General features: G+C 47.6%; 1 protein-coding gene across 3 annotated transcripts in view; it reads left to right on the top strand.

The window, feature by feature from the left end:
- KNTC1 (kinetochore associated 1) overlaps positions 1–13,613 on the top strand; it is a 736,750-nt gene that overhangs the window by 410,225 nt on the left and 312,912 nt on the right. For all 3 annotated transcript variants that reach the window (XM_063964446.1, XM_063964444.1, XM_063964445.1), the window contains exons 31-32: positions 159–275; positions 415–487. In XM_063964446.1, coding sequence (XP_063820516.1) covers positions 159–275; positions 415–487 — 190 coding nt within the window. The remainder of the gene's footprint in view (positions 1–158; positions 276–414; positions 488–13,613) is intronic.

Below are 13,613 nucleotides of genomic sequence, written 5' to 3'. Positions count from 1 at the left end.
CAAGGCTATATGTGTATGTATGTGTGTATATATATATATATATATATATATATATATATATATATATAGTAGGGTTTCTATATTTTTGTAGGGTTTTTTTTTTCTTTCTCTTAACAGATATGTTTTAAAATGCTGATCACTAAATATTCTGTTTTCAGGGGGATGACTGCCTACATCTTCTGAAATCTGTTTCTCCCGCTGAAACAGCAATAGCAGTGGAGCGCCTGTCATTGTGGGCAAGAATAGCATTGGAGGAGAGTCCATGCACGGAACAAGTAATCTGTATAAGAATGCTTTACTAAATCTTATTCTGAGTTAAAGTAGTTTTGTATAATCCTAATTGCCTACATTTGTCTGCTATACACACACACAATAGATATAGACATAACATTTTAACATATCTTTTTGTTTTAGTGTAAAGATGATCAGAAAATGATAGCAAGAACACTTGTGGATATTCTAAAGTTTCAATTGTGTGCTCTAAAAGGTGGGTAGCTATAATGCAGAGTTTCTTGGAGCTAGGCAGTATTTTCATGATATTAGATAACATAGTTGCTGTTTTGAGTCCAGCAGACTTTTTTGTTGTAGAATTATGAATAATATTTGTATTTCTCTTGCGTCCTAGAGGATGCTGGGGACTTCAAAAGGACCATGGGGTATAGATGGATCCGCAGGAGCTCGGGCACACTATAAAGACTTAAACTGGGTGTGAACTGGCTCCTCCCTCTATGCCCCTCAGGGAGACCTGCTGGCTACAGGCTCCCTGCATCATGGGACTGAGGGGGAGAGAAGCAGGACCCTACTTCTTCTTAGTTTAAGGGCTCTGCTTCTCAGGCTACTGGACACCATTAGCTCCAGAGGGTTCGATCACTTGGTGCGCCTAGCTGCTTGTTCCCGGAGCCGCGCCGTCACCCCCCTCACAGAAGACAGAAGCCGGGTGAGTATGAGAAGAACAGAAGACTTCAGTGACGGCAGAAGACTTCAGTAACGGAGGTAACAGGCAGCGGTAGCGCTGCGCTCCATGCTACCACACACAAACGCACTCGCAGGGTGCTGGGGGGGGAGCGCCCTGGGCAGCAATGTTACTGAGGCTCTTTTCAACAAAATAGGCTGGCTTGACGTGGTATTCGGTGCCCGGGCACCGTGTCCGCTACCCCCGCCAGCTTGTCGCAGCGCTCCCGCTGCGCGCCGATGCTCCCACACACCAACAGCTGGTATCGGGTGCAGGGCGCAGGGGGGGGGGGGGGGGCGCCCTGGGCAGAATGTTTTACATTGTTTTTACACTCCCAGAGAACATATACAGTGGGTAGCCACTGTATATGGTCCCCTGCCTGCAATAAACTTTATTAATATAGTGGGCTACCGCGCGCCGATAAGGGGCGGGGCTTAGCCCTCACAGCAAGAGACAGCGCCATTTTTATTCAATGTCCCCGCCAAAACATGTGTATAGCACAAACAAGGGAGGGCACATTTTGTTAGTGTTATGTAGGAATGTATAACACTATTTAATTGGAAATGGGCATGTACTCATGGTTGTGTATACTCTCTGTGTCCTCCCTGTCAGATATACACTTGTGTCGACATGTGTGAATGTTCTGTCACTAACACCTCTGGGGTTCTTTGTCGGCATAGCCGACGCCTGTTTGGTACTTGATACAGAGTCAACAGATCGGTTGTGTTATACTTGTTCATAGTAAACACGGTATGGGAGACCCAGTAGTAGGTGGGTGACCCTGTCTGCACCAACTGTTATTACCGGGTGTAAATTGACATGCTGTAACTAACTCATACCTGTATATATATTTATATGTATTTATATGGTTCGGTTCAGGGAGTCTGGGCCTCGGGCACAGACATCATTATATTTGTGGGGGAATGTTATTAAAATTATTTATGTATGATTCCCTCGGACCCCTCGGGGTCGCAAGTATGTTATTTTGCCTGGTTACTACTCCCTGCTGTCGACGATTACTAGGTTTTCTGTCGACTATAATGTTTCCTGGTAGAGCCACAACTTTCGGATTCAGTACATGGTCATACACATTCGGAACACATTAATGTCACTTGGGTCCCAAAGGTTCCGGGCAATCCGCTTATATGTATATTATATGTATATATAGGTAGGATATGTGTGTTTATGTGTATTACGATATGTATATTCATCTTATGATTATAATGAATGCTAAAGTAATAGTATTCTTTCTCATGTGCTGGTCGCTTTGTTGATAAAGCTCTAGGTTGGCCGTGACGAGTGGGTCTCCCGTCCTCTCAAGGAGTCCGAATGTTTATTCTTTTCCTGCGGCGGCGAAGATACTGTGAAAGTCAACTCCTGGTCGACACGGCGTCCTGTCACAAAGGATCGGCTACAGGAAGCTAAGTGATAATTTATTTCTATTCTTTGGATTTATTTGCATTACATGCACATGAGGGAGTGTTTATATTCGGAAGGACATCCAATGAAATTATCCTGCAGAGATAGGGTATTTTCCTTATGTTGGGTTTTCTCTATATATCGCGGCAGACTACAGTGCGTATACAGGAGGCGGCCGGGGAAATACTGTGGCTGACTCCGAGAGATACTGGAGCTTTTTCCCTGGGTCGGTGTACCGCTGTTTGGGGATGCCTTAGTTCAGTCAATCTCAGCGAATGCTGCTGATAAATCTAACTTGGTGAGTTAGATTCCCTCACAACGGTTGGTGACGCATTCTTTTGTGGGATGCAGTCGATTTAACTAGTTTGATGCCGTTCTTTTTTCCTTTCTGTGCAGATGTTGTGTGAAAAGGTAAGTGTTCTGCAGCCTTGTTAGGTTCGCAGAAGCGGAGGTCGTTTTCTGTTTCTCACACATCCACCACATGGTGCTGAGTCTACCTGCCTGGACCCCACTCTGGTGGGGACTTGTCTACTACCTTTCAGTTGGTCCGGGAAGAGACCAGGACCCGTGAGTTAATTGTGGAATCCAGAGGGGGAATATCTGGAGTTACAGATGTTTCCCCTCACTGTTTCCTAATAGATTTACCGTTTCCTTTCTGGAAGGGGAGGTAATTTGCGACGCCATATCAGAGGTGCGTCGCATTCAAGGTCTTGTCCTCCTGTCCCGGTTAAAAAATAAAATAAAATTTACGTGCGTTATTTTACGCATTCAGATTACCTGGAGGGATAGCCAGGATAGGCTTTGCCATTTCACTGGAGTGATGGTAGTATGATGGTTTTCTTTAAATAGTAAGATCCATTGTTATTCTGTAATGAGATGCTCGCCTGATTGAGGCGAGGTCTAGTAACAAGTGGCGCAAATCGTTGTTTATCTCTGACTGTTCTTCAACACAGGGAAGGGCTGTTGTTCCCAACGACACAGATATCGGAGGTGGTATCAGAGTAGATACTGAACGGTTAAGGTTCTGTGCTTTCCTGTGGAAAGAGCTCTGAGGATCCTGAGTCGGATCAGATTTGCAGTAACAATCCATCTGTATCTTCCATTGATGAAGAAGTTGGGCGCGGCCTGAGAGGCCTTTCGGTGAGCAGGTCAAATGCCAGAGTGGTTTTCACGGGACCTGTTGGGAATGTGGTCCGGGTCTCGCCGGCACATGCACCGGAATATAGTTCTAATGGCCGGGATTTTGATTCTGTGCTGTCTGCTCAGTTCTCCCCCTCCTAGAGGGATGAAGGTTCGGGATTCACGATTAGATCCTGGTGTACATGGGTGCAGATCTCCGAGACTGGGGAGCGGTCTTTGCATGGGAATTATTTCCAGAGGAAAAGGTCAACTTGCGCAGCTTGTTTACAATAAGCTTTCTTGAAGTAAGAGCTATTTTCAACTAACATATTCTTCGTGATCTGCCCGTGTTATTTCTGTCGGACGGCTTGGCAGCAGTGGCGTAAGTAAGCCGCTAGGGCGGAACAAGGAGCAAAGCGGCAATGGCAGAAGCTGAAATAGTTTTCCGCTGGGTGATAAGACTGGTAACCGTTATATTAGTAGTCTTCGTTCTGGACGTAAACGACGGAGAAATAGATTTCCTCTGCAGACGCGCTCTCCCCTCGGGAGAAATACTGTCGTCATAGAGACAGTTTGCAGAAGTGACTAGTCTTTGTGGAGTGCCTCAATTGGGCATGTGGGCGTCTCGCCTCGATGAGAGACTTCAGGAATATGGTTCCAGGTCAAGGGATACTCAAGCTATAGCAGTGGACGCCCTCGTGACACCTTAGGGGTTTTCAGTCGGTCTATGTGTCCCCTTCGCTTTCACTCCGCTGAAGGTGATAAAAGTAGAGGAACAGAGGTTCCGGCGATACTCATTGTTCCGGTCTAGCCAAGGAGGACTTGGTATCCAGTTCTTCAAGATTTATTCATAGAAGACCCCTGGACTCTTCCGCTACGGGAGGAACTGTTACAGGAAGATCCGAGCGTGTATCAGGACTTATCGCGGCTGCGTTTGACGGCGTAGCGGTTGAACGCCATATCCTAGTCCGATCGGGTATTCCCAGTGGGGTCATTTCCACACTTCTTCGGGATAAAAAAGAAGTTACGGCGAAGCCTTAACACCGTTTTTGGCGTGAATATGTGTCTTGGGGTAATTCTAAGAAGCTTCCTACGGCAGATTTTCAGCTGAGTCGTCGTTCTCCGTTCTTTGCGAGCAGGTGTGGATGCAGGCCTACAGTTAGGCTACGTTTCAGGGCAGTTTTGACCTTGTAAATTTTCTGTTAAAAAAAAAAAAAAAGAATTGCCCACCTTTTCCGGAAGTTCAGACTTTCGTGAAAGGAGTACTGCGCATCCAACCTCCATTTGTGCCCCACTGGTACAGTGGGCTCTTGACGTGGTGTTGTGTTCTTGTGTCTCACTGATTGGAACCTTTATTAAAGGTTGTGTTAAACTTTCTCTCTTGGAGAGTGGTCATGTTTTTGATTTTTAGGCGTCCGCAAGGCGGTTGTCGGAAGTAGCGGCTTTGTCTCACAAGAGCCCCTGTTTGATTTTCCAAGTGGATAGAATTGAGAACTCGGATAGTAGTTCTACCGAAAAGGGTTTTCGGGGGTTATCAAAGACCTGCCTTTTTCGATGCCTGTGGTAGCTTCAGCATTGGCTGATTTAATCTCTCTAGATGTAGTCAGGGCTGTGCAGTCTATGTTGCCAATTTGGGCTCAGTTTTGGGGAAACAGAGTCTCTGTTTGTCCGGTATGCTCCCAGCGTGCTTTGGCGCCTGCGTCTCTGCGGTCTGTTACACGCTGGATCTGTGATACGATTCCGTGGTGGAGACCCATTCTACTAGGAAGATGGGTTATTGTTGGGCAGATACCCAAGTTGTCTCGGCGGGTTAACTTTGCTGAGCGGTTACTTGGTCGGGTTTCAAACACCTTTGCTAAGCTCTACAAGGTTAATACCTGGATGATGGGGACCTCATGTTTGCTCAATCGGTGCTGCAGAGTCGTCCGCACTCTCCCGCCCGTTCTGGAGCTTTGGTATAGACCCCATGGTCCTTTTGGAGTCCCCAGCATCCTCTAGGACGTAAGAGAAAATAGGATTTTAGTACCTACCGGTAAATCCTTTTCTCCTAGTCCGTAGAGGATGCTGGGCGCCCGTCCCAGTGCGTACTGTGTCTGCAGTTATTGATTTTGATTGCACTTTGTGGTGTTTCTTCTCTGTCAGGCTGTCGCTGACGTTGTTCATGCCATGGCATGTGGTTTTTTATTGTTGGTAGGCTGACGCACAGGTTGTGTTACATATTCTCTCAGCATATGGCTGTATGGTTTTCATTCCGTGGGCTGGTATTCTGTTGAAGGCCATGTTTTGCGGTATGTTTGTGGTGTGAGCTGGTATAACACTCACTGTGTTTAAATTATAAATTCTTTCCTCGAAATGTCCGTCCCTCCTGGGCACAGTTTTCTAACTGAGGTCTGGAGGAGGGCCATAGAGGGAGGAGCCAGTTCACACCCAGTTTAAGTCTTTATAGTGTGCCCGAGCTCCTGCGGATCCGTCTATACCCCATGGTCCTTTTGGAGTCCCCAGCATCCTCTACGGACTAGGAGAAAAGGATTTACCGGTAGGTACTAAAATCTTATTTTTGCCATGGTGTATTTTCCTTCACCCCTTGGACAAGGACAATATGTAGCACTTGCATTTGTTTGTCCCCTTAAGGCCCATACACACTTAACAAGAAAATGAGCGACTTTGCTCATTTTCTCGGCATGTGTGTATGCCGCCAGCGACTGTCGATGCGCGGCCCCGCGGGTCGGCAACGATCGTCGCGGTCAGCATACACACTCTATCTGGACTGCCGACCAGGAGTTGCATGCACTGCTGGCAGCCGCATGACGTCACTGGGCAATATGAGCGGTCATATCGCTCAGTGTGTACGGGCGACCTCCCGGCCCAGGAGGGGAAACACTATAGCGACGTTGTCTAGTGTCCATGGAACTTTAGAGTATAGATTCCCCTTTCAAAAGCGTTTGCTTTGTTAGAAGTGGTTGTAGCAGAGTAGGGGTCGTTGCCAGTTTCACTGCCTATTTCTCTATCGTCCTAAGTGGATGCTGGGGTTCCTGAAAGGACCATGGGGAATAGCGGCTCCGCAGGAGACAGGGCACAAAAGTAAAGCTTTTACAGGTCAGGTGGTGTGTACTGGCTCCTCCCCCTATGACCCTCCTCCAAACTCCAGTTAGATTTTTGTGCCCGGACGAGAAGGGTGCAATTCTAGGTGGCTCTCATAAAGAGCTGCTTAGAGAGTTTAGCTTAGGTTTTTTATTTTACAGTGATTCCTGCTGGCAACAGGATCACTGCAACGAGGGACAGAGGGGAGAAGAAGTGAACTCACCTGCGTGCAGGATGGATTGGCTTCTTGGCTACTGGACATGAAGCTCCAGAGGGACGATCACAGGTACAGCCTGGATGGTCACCGGAGCCACGCCGCCGGCCCCCTCACAGATGCTGAAGCAAGAAGAGGTCCAGAATCGGCGGCTGAAGACTCCTGCAGTCTTCTTAAGGTAGCGCACAGCACTGCAGCTGTGCGCCATTTTCCTCTCAGCACACTTCACACGGCAGTCACTGAGGGTGCAGGGCGCTGGGGGGGGGCGCCCTGGGAGGCAAATGTAAACCTTTAAAAAGGCTAAAAATACCTCACATATAGCCCCAGAGGCTATATGGAGATATTTACCCCTGCCTAAATGTACTAAATAGCGGGAGACGAGCCAGCCGGAAAAGGGGCGGGGCCTATCTCCTCAGCACACGGCGCCATTTTCTGTCACAGCTCCGCTGGTCAGGAAGGCTCCCAGGTCTCTCCCCTGCACTGCACTACAGAAACAGGGTATAACAGAGAGGGGGGCAAAATAAATGGCAATATATTAATATAAAAGCAGCTATAAGGGAGCACTTAATCATAAGGCTATCCCTGTCATATATAGCGCTTTTTGGTGTGTGCTGGCAGACTCTCCCTCTGTCTCCCCAAAGGGCTAGTGGGTCCTGTCTTCGTATAGAGCATTCCCTGTGTGTCTGCTGTGTGTCGGTACGTGTGTGTCGACATGTATGAGGACGTTATTGGTGTGGAGGCGGAGCAATTGCCAAATATGAGGATGTCACCTTCTAGGGGGTCGACACCAGAATGGATGCCTTTATTTGTGGAATTACGGGATAGCGTCAACTCGCTTAAGCTGTTGTTTGCCGACATGAGGCGGCCGGACACTCACTTAGTGCCTGTCCAGGCGCCTCAAACACCGTCAGGGGCTGTAAAACGCCCCTTGCCTCAGTCGGTCGACACAGACCCAGACACAGGCACTGATTCCGGTAGTGAAGGTGACGAATCAACCGTATTTTCCAAAAGGGCCACACGTTATATGATTTTGGCAATAAAGGAGATGTTACATTTAGCTGATACTACAGGTACCACTAAACAGGGTATTATGTGGGGTGTGAAAAAACTACCAGTAGTTTTTACCGAATCAGAAGAATTAAATGACGTGTGTGATGAAGCGTGGGGTGCCCCGATAAAAAACTGCTAATTTCAAAGAAGTTATTGGCTTTATACCCTTTCCCGCCAGAGGTTAGGGAGCGCTGGGAAACACCTCCTAGGGTGGACAAAGCGCTAACACGCTTATCAAAACAAGTGGCGTTACCCTCTCCTGAGACGGCCGCACTTAAAGATCCATCAGATAGGAGGATGGAAAATATCCAAAAAGGTATATACACACATGCAGGTGTTATACTACGACCAGCTATTGCGACTGCCTGGATGTGCAGTGCTGGGGTAGTTTGGTCAGAGTCCCTGATCGAAAATATTGATACCCTGGACAGGGACAATATTTTACTGTCGTTAGAACAAATAAAGGATGCATTTCTTTATATGCGTGATGCACAGAGAGATATCTGCACACTGGCATCACGGGTAAGTGCTATGTCCATTTCGGCCAGAAGAGCTTTATGGACACGACAGTGGACAGGCGATGCGTAGAGGAGTTATTTGGGGTCGGTCTATCGGATTTGGTGGCCACGGCTACGGCCGGGAAATCCACCTTTTCTACCTCAAGTCACTCCCCAACAGAAAAAGGCACCGACCTTTCAACCGCAGCCTTTTCGTTCCTTTAAAAATAAGAGAGCAAAGGGCTATTCATATCTGCCACGAGGCAGAGGACGAGGGAAGAGACAGCAACAGGCAGCTCCTTCCCAGGAACAGAAGCACTCCCCGGCTTCTACAAAAGCCTCAGCATGACGCTGGGGCTTCGCAAGCGGACTCGGGGGCGGTAGGCGGTCGTCTCAAGAATTACAGCGCGCAGTGGGCTCACTCGCAGGTAAATCCCTGGATCCTGCAGATAATATCTCAGGGGTACAGTTTGAAATTAGAGACAGAGCCACCTCGCCGTTTCCTGAAGTCTGCTTTACCAACGTCCCCCTCAGAAAGGGAGACGGTTTTGGAAGCCATTCACAAGCTGTATTCTCAGCAGGTGATAGTCAAGGTACCTCTTCTACAACAAGGGAAGGGGTATTATTCCACTCTTTTTGTGGTACCGAAGCCGGATGGCTCGGTAAGGCCTATTCTAAATCTGAAGTCCTTGAACCTGTACATAAAGAAGTTCAAGTTCAAGATGGAGTCACTCAGAGCAGTGATAGCGAACCTGGAAGAAGGGGACTTTATGGTATCCTTGGACATCAAGGATGCGTATCTCCACGTTCCAATTACCCCTCACACCAGGGGTACCTCAGGTTCGTTGTACAAAACTGTCACTATCAGTTTCAGACGCTGCCGTTTGGTTTGTCCACGGCACCTCGGGTCTTTACAAAGGTAATGGCCGAGATAATATTTCTTCTTCGAAGAAAAGGCGTATTAATTATCCCATACTTGGACGATTTCCTAATAAGGGCAAGGTCCAGAGAACAGCTAGAGATGGGTTTAGCACTATCTCAAGAGGTGCTAAAGCAGCACGGATGGATTCTGAATATTCCAAAATCCCAATTAATGCCGACAACTCGTCTGCTGTTCCTGGGGATGATTCTGGACACAGTTCAGAAAAGGTTTTTCTTCCCGAAGAAAAAGCCAAGGAGTTATCTGACCTGGTCAGGAACCTCCTAAAACCAGGAAAGGTGTCTGTACATCAATGCACAAGAGTCCTGAAAAAAAAAAAATGGTAGCTTCTTACGAAGCAATCCCTTTCGGCAGATTCCATGCAAAGGGATCTGTTGGACAAATGGTCAGGGTCGCATCTTCAGATGCACCTGCGGATAACCCTGTCGCCGAGGACAAGGGTATCCCTTCTGTGGTGGTTGCAGGAGGCTCATCTATTGGAGGGCCGCAGATTCGGCATGCAGGATTGGATCCTGGTGACCACGGGTGCCAGCCAGAGAGGCTGGGGAGCAGTCACACAGGGAAGAAATTTCCAGGGAGTGTGGTCGAGCCTGAAAAAGTCTCTTCACATAAGCATTCTGGAACTAAGAGCAATCTACAATGCTCTAAGCCAGGCGGAACCTCTGCTTCAAGGAAGACCGGTGTTGATCCAGTCGGACAACATCACGGCAGTCGCCCATGTAAACAGACAGGGCGGCACAAGAAGCAGGAGGGCAATGGCAGAAGCTGCCAGGATCCTTCGCTGGGCGGAGAATCACGTGATAGCACTGTCAGCAGTATTCATCCCGGGCGTGGACAACTGGGAAGCAGACTTCCTCAGCAGACACGACCTTCACCCGGGAGAGTGGAGACTTCATCCAGAAGTTTTCCACATGCTATTAAACCGTTGGGTAAAACCAATGGTGGACATGATGGCGTCTCGCCTCAACAAAACACTGGACAGGTATTGCGCCAGGTCAAGAGATCCGCAGGCAATAGTTGTGGACGCGCTGGTAACACCTTGGGTGTACCAGTCGGTATATGTGTTTCCTCCTCTGCCTCTCATACCAAAGGTATTGAGGATTATACGGCAAAGTGGAGTAAGACTAGTGGCTCCGGATTGGCCAAGAAGGACTTGGTACCCGGAACTTCAAGAGATGGTCACGGACGATCCGTGGCCTCTACTTCTGAGAAGGGACCTGCTTCAGCAGGGTACTTGTCTTTTTCAAGACTTACCGCGGCTGCGTTTGACGGCATGGCGTTTGAATGCCAGATCCTAAAAGGAAAAGGCATTCCAGAAGAAGTCATTCCTACCTTGATAAAGGCAAGGAAGGAAGTCACCGCGAAGCATTATCGCCGTATTTGGCAAAAATATGTTGCGTGGTGCGAGCAGCGGAGTGCTCCGATGGAGGAATTTCAACTGGGTCGTTTTTCTACATTTCCTGCAATCAGGATTGTCTATGGGTCTCAAATTGGGATCTATTAAGGTTCAAATTTCGGCCCTATCAATATTCTTCCAAAAAGAATTGGCCTCAGTCCCTGAGGTCCAGAGTTTTATCAAAGGAGTACTGCATATACAGCCTCCTGTGGTGCCTAAGGTGGCACCGTGGGATCTAAATGTAGTTTTAGATTTCCTCAAATCAAATTGGTTTGAACCACTAAAGAAGGTGGATTTGAAATATCTCACATGGAAAGTGACTATGTTACTGGCCCTGGCTTCGGCCGGGAGAGTATCTGAACTGGCGGCTTTGTTTTATAAAAGCCTTATTTAATTTTCCATTCGACATAGGGCAGAGCTGCGGACGCGTCCGCATTTTCTCCCTAAGGTGGTATCAGCGTTTCACCTGAACCAGCCTATTGTAGTGCCTGCGGCTACAGACGACTTGAAGGACTCCAAGTTGTTGGACGTTGTCAGAGCCTTAAAAATATACATTTAAAGGACGGCTGGAGTCAGAAAATCTGACTCGCTGTTTATACTGTATGCACCCAACAAGTTGGGTGCACCTGCTTCTAAGCAGTCGATTGCTCGTTGGATTTGTAACAAAATTCAACTTGTACATTCTGTGGCAGGCCTGCCACAGCCTAAATCTGTTAAGGCCCATTCCGCAAGGAAGGTGGGCTCATCTTGGGCGGCTGCCCGAGGGGTCTCGGCATTACTACTCTGCCGAGCAGCTACGTGGTCAGGGGAGAACACGTTTGTAAATTTTTACAAATTTGATACCCTGGCAAAGGAGGACCTGGAGTTCTCTCATTCGGTGCTGCAGAGTCATCCGCACTCTCCCGCCCGTTTGGGAGCTTTGGTATAATCCCCATGGTCCTTTCAGGAACCCCAGCATCCACTTAGGACGATAGAGAAAATAAGAATTTACTTACCGATAATTCTATTTCTCGGAGTCCGTAGTGGATGCTGGGCGCCCATCCCAAGTGCGGATTATCTGCAATACTTGTACATAGTTATTGTTAACTAATTCGGGTTATTGTTTAGGAAGCCATCTTTCAGAGGCTCCTCTGTTATCATACTGTTAACTTGGTTTAGATCACAAGTTGTACGGTGTGATTGGTGTGGCTGGTATGAGTCTTACCCGGGATTCAAAATCCTCCCTTATTGTGTACGCTCGTCCGGGCACAGTACCTAACTGGAGTCTGGAGGAGGGTCATAGGGGGAGGAGCCAGTACACACCACCTGACCTGTAAAAGCTTTACTTTTGTGCCCTGTCTCCTGCGGAGCCGCTATTCCCCATGGTCCTTTCAGGAACCCCAGCATCCACTACGGACTCCGAGAAATAGAATTATCGGTAAGTAAATTCTTATTTTTGCTAGTTTTTCATTACTTAGGTTACTTTTATTTTACTTTCTATGTACTGTAAGGGAACATGTTACAGCTATTCTTCCTCTTCCAGAATAGTTTATTACAGGTCAGTTGGTTAAGCCCACTAGTCAACCGCCTTGCTCAAAATTGAGCAAAAAAAATAAAATGTATGTATGTATGTGTATATATATATATATATAGCGTGTTCTACAATGAGTTCATCTAAATTTTACTGTATCCCTAAAAGTTTACTGTATCCTGAAAGTGTTAGAAAGAATACATTATGTCAACGGAATTTAGATCTGAAAAAAGGGCTTCGCTGCAATTTACAACCCCAAGGGGAAAAAAAAAATCACAACTTTGATGCGTTTTTCCTCAACATCCTGACCAATTATCAAAATTCTGTGACCTTATTACACGCCTATATTACACCCCCTATTGAATGACACCTGAGCCATCACAATTGGTGTTGTCATTACTGAGTAGTTGCTCTTACAAAAAATTGCTTAGCCAATTAAATGTATTTCTCTATCATCCATAGGGGATTTTGGGGAGACTTAGTACGACGGGGTATAGGCAAGGTCCAAAGGAGCCGATGCACTACAAATTTCCTCACTGGGTGTGCTGGCTCCTCCCCTCTATGCCCCCTCCTATAGGCAGTTTATGAAAAAGTGCCCTCAGCAGAGGATGCACATCTCTGCAGCTCCAGAGAGTTTTCTTCAGTTTATTTAAAATCCTTGTTCTTTTCGGTATGCTGTTTGGGCAACAGCATACCTGCACCGTGGGAGTTAGGGGAAGGGGGGGTCACTGGCCTTGCGAGGTGTCAGAGCCGCTTCCCTACTGCAGGGCCACCGTCCTGGAGAGCTTGTTTGTTCAGCAGGGCACTGCGCCTTAGCTGTCGCATTTGCAGCATGCTGCACACCCCTAACACTAGCCTGAAGGTGACTACAGTGGTGAGTACAAATCGGGGGGCCCGATGGGGGGGTCCCCTGGTACAAGGTGTGGCTGACACGCAGGGGAGACATACGGGACCCTCCTGGGGGGGACCCGCTATAGCCCCCTGTGTAAACTGGCTAGCGGTGGCTTAAACTAGCACTTGTTTGATGTTTTTAAGCACTTTATTAGACATTGCCAGTATAAAAAAACTCTGTAGCTCCTGCACCATTGGGGGAAGCGTCGCTACCTCAAAGCGGGAGCAGCTGCATTTTGGCACTTTCTTCTGATTACTGCAACAGCAGGCTCACACAGCTTCTCCTGACACTCAAGACACGCTGGAAAGCTGGTACAGGGTGTAGCAAAGGTGGAGAGCCGCTATTGTACACAATCTGTCCTCTGCAGGACAGAAATCATAGGTTTTCACTGTGATATAATAAGCTGACAGCCTCACTGGGCTGTGTAGCTGGAGAGTGCTTGTCTCCTCTCTCTATATATCTCCCTCTCACATACAATAAGGGCAGGCTTGATAAGTATTACTGTCTGTGTGTATGTCATTGTGATTTACTGTGAACATGGTT

The sequence above is a fragment of the Pseudophryne corroboree genome, chromosome 1, assembly GCF_028390025.1.
Source record: "Pseudophryne corroboree isolate aPseCor3 chromosome 1, aPseCor3.hap2, whole genome shotgun sequence".
Lineage (NCBI taxonomy): Eukaryota > Metazoa > Chordata > Amphibia > Anura > Myobatrachidae > Pseudophryne > Pseudophryne corroboree.
Note: the sequence above shows the minus strand (reverse complement) of the source record. Positions and strands in the feature narration are given on the sequence as shown.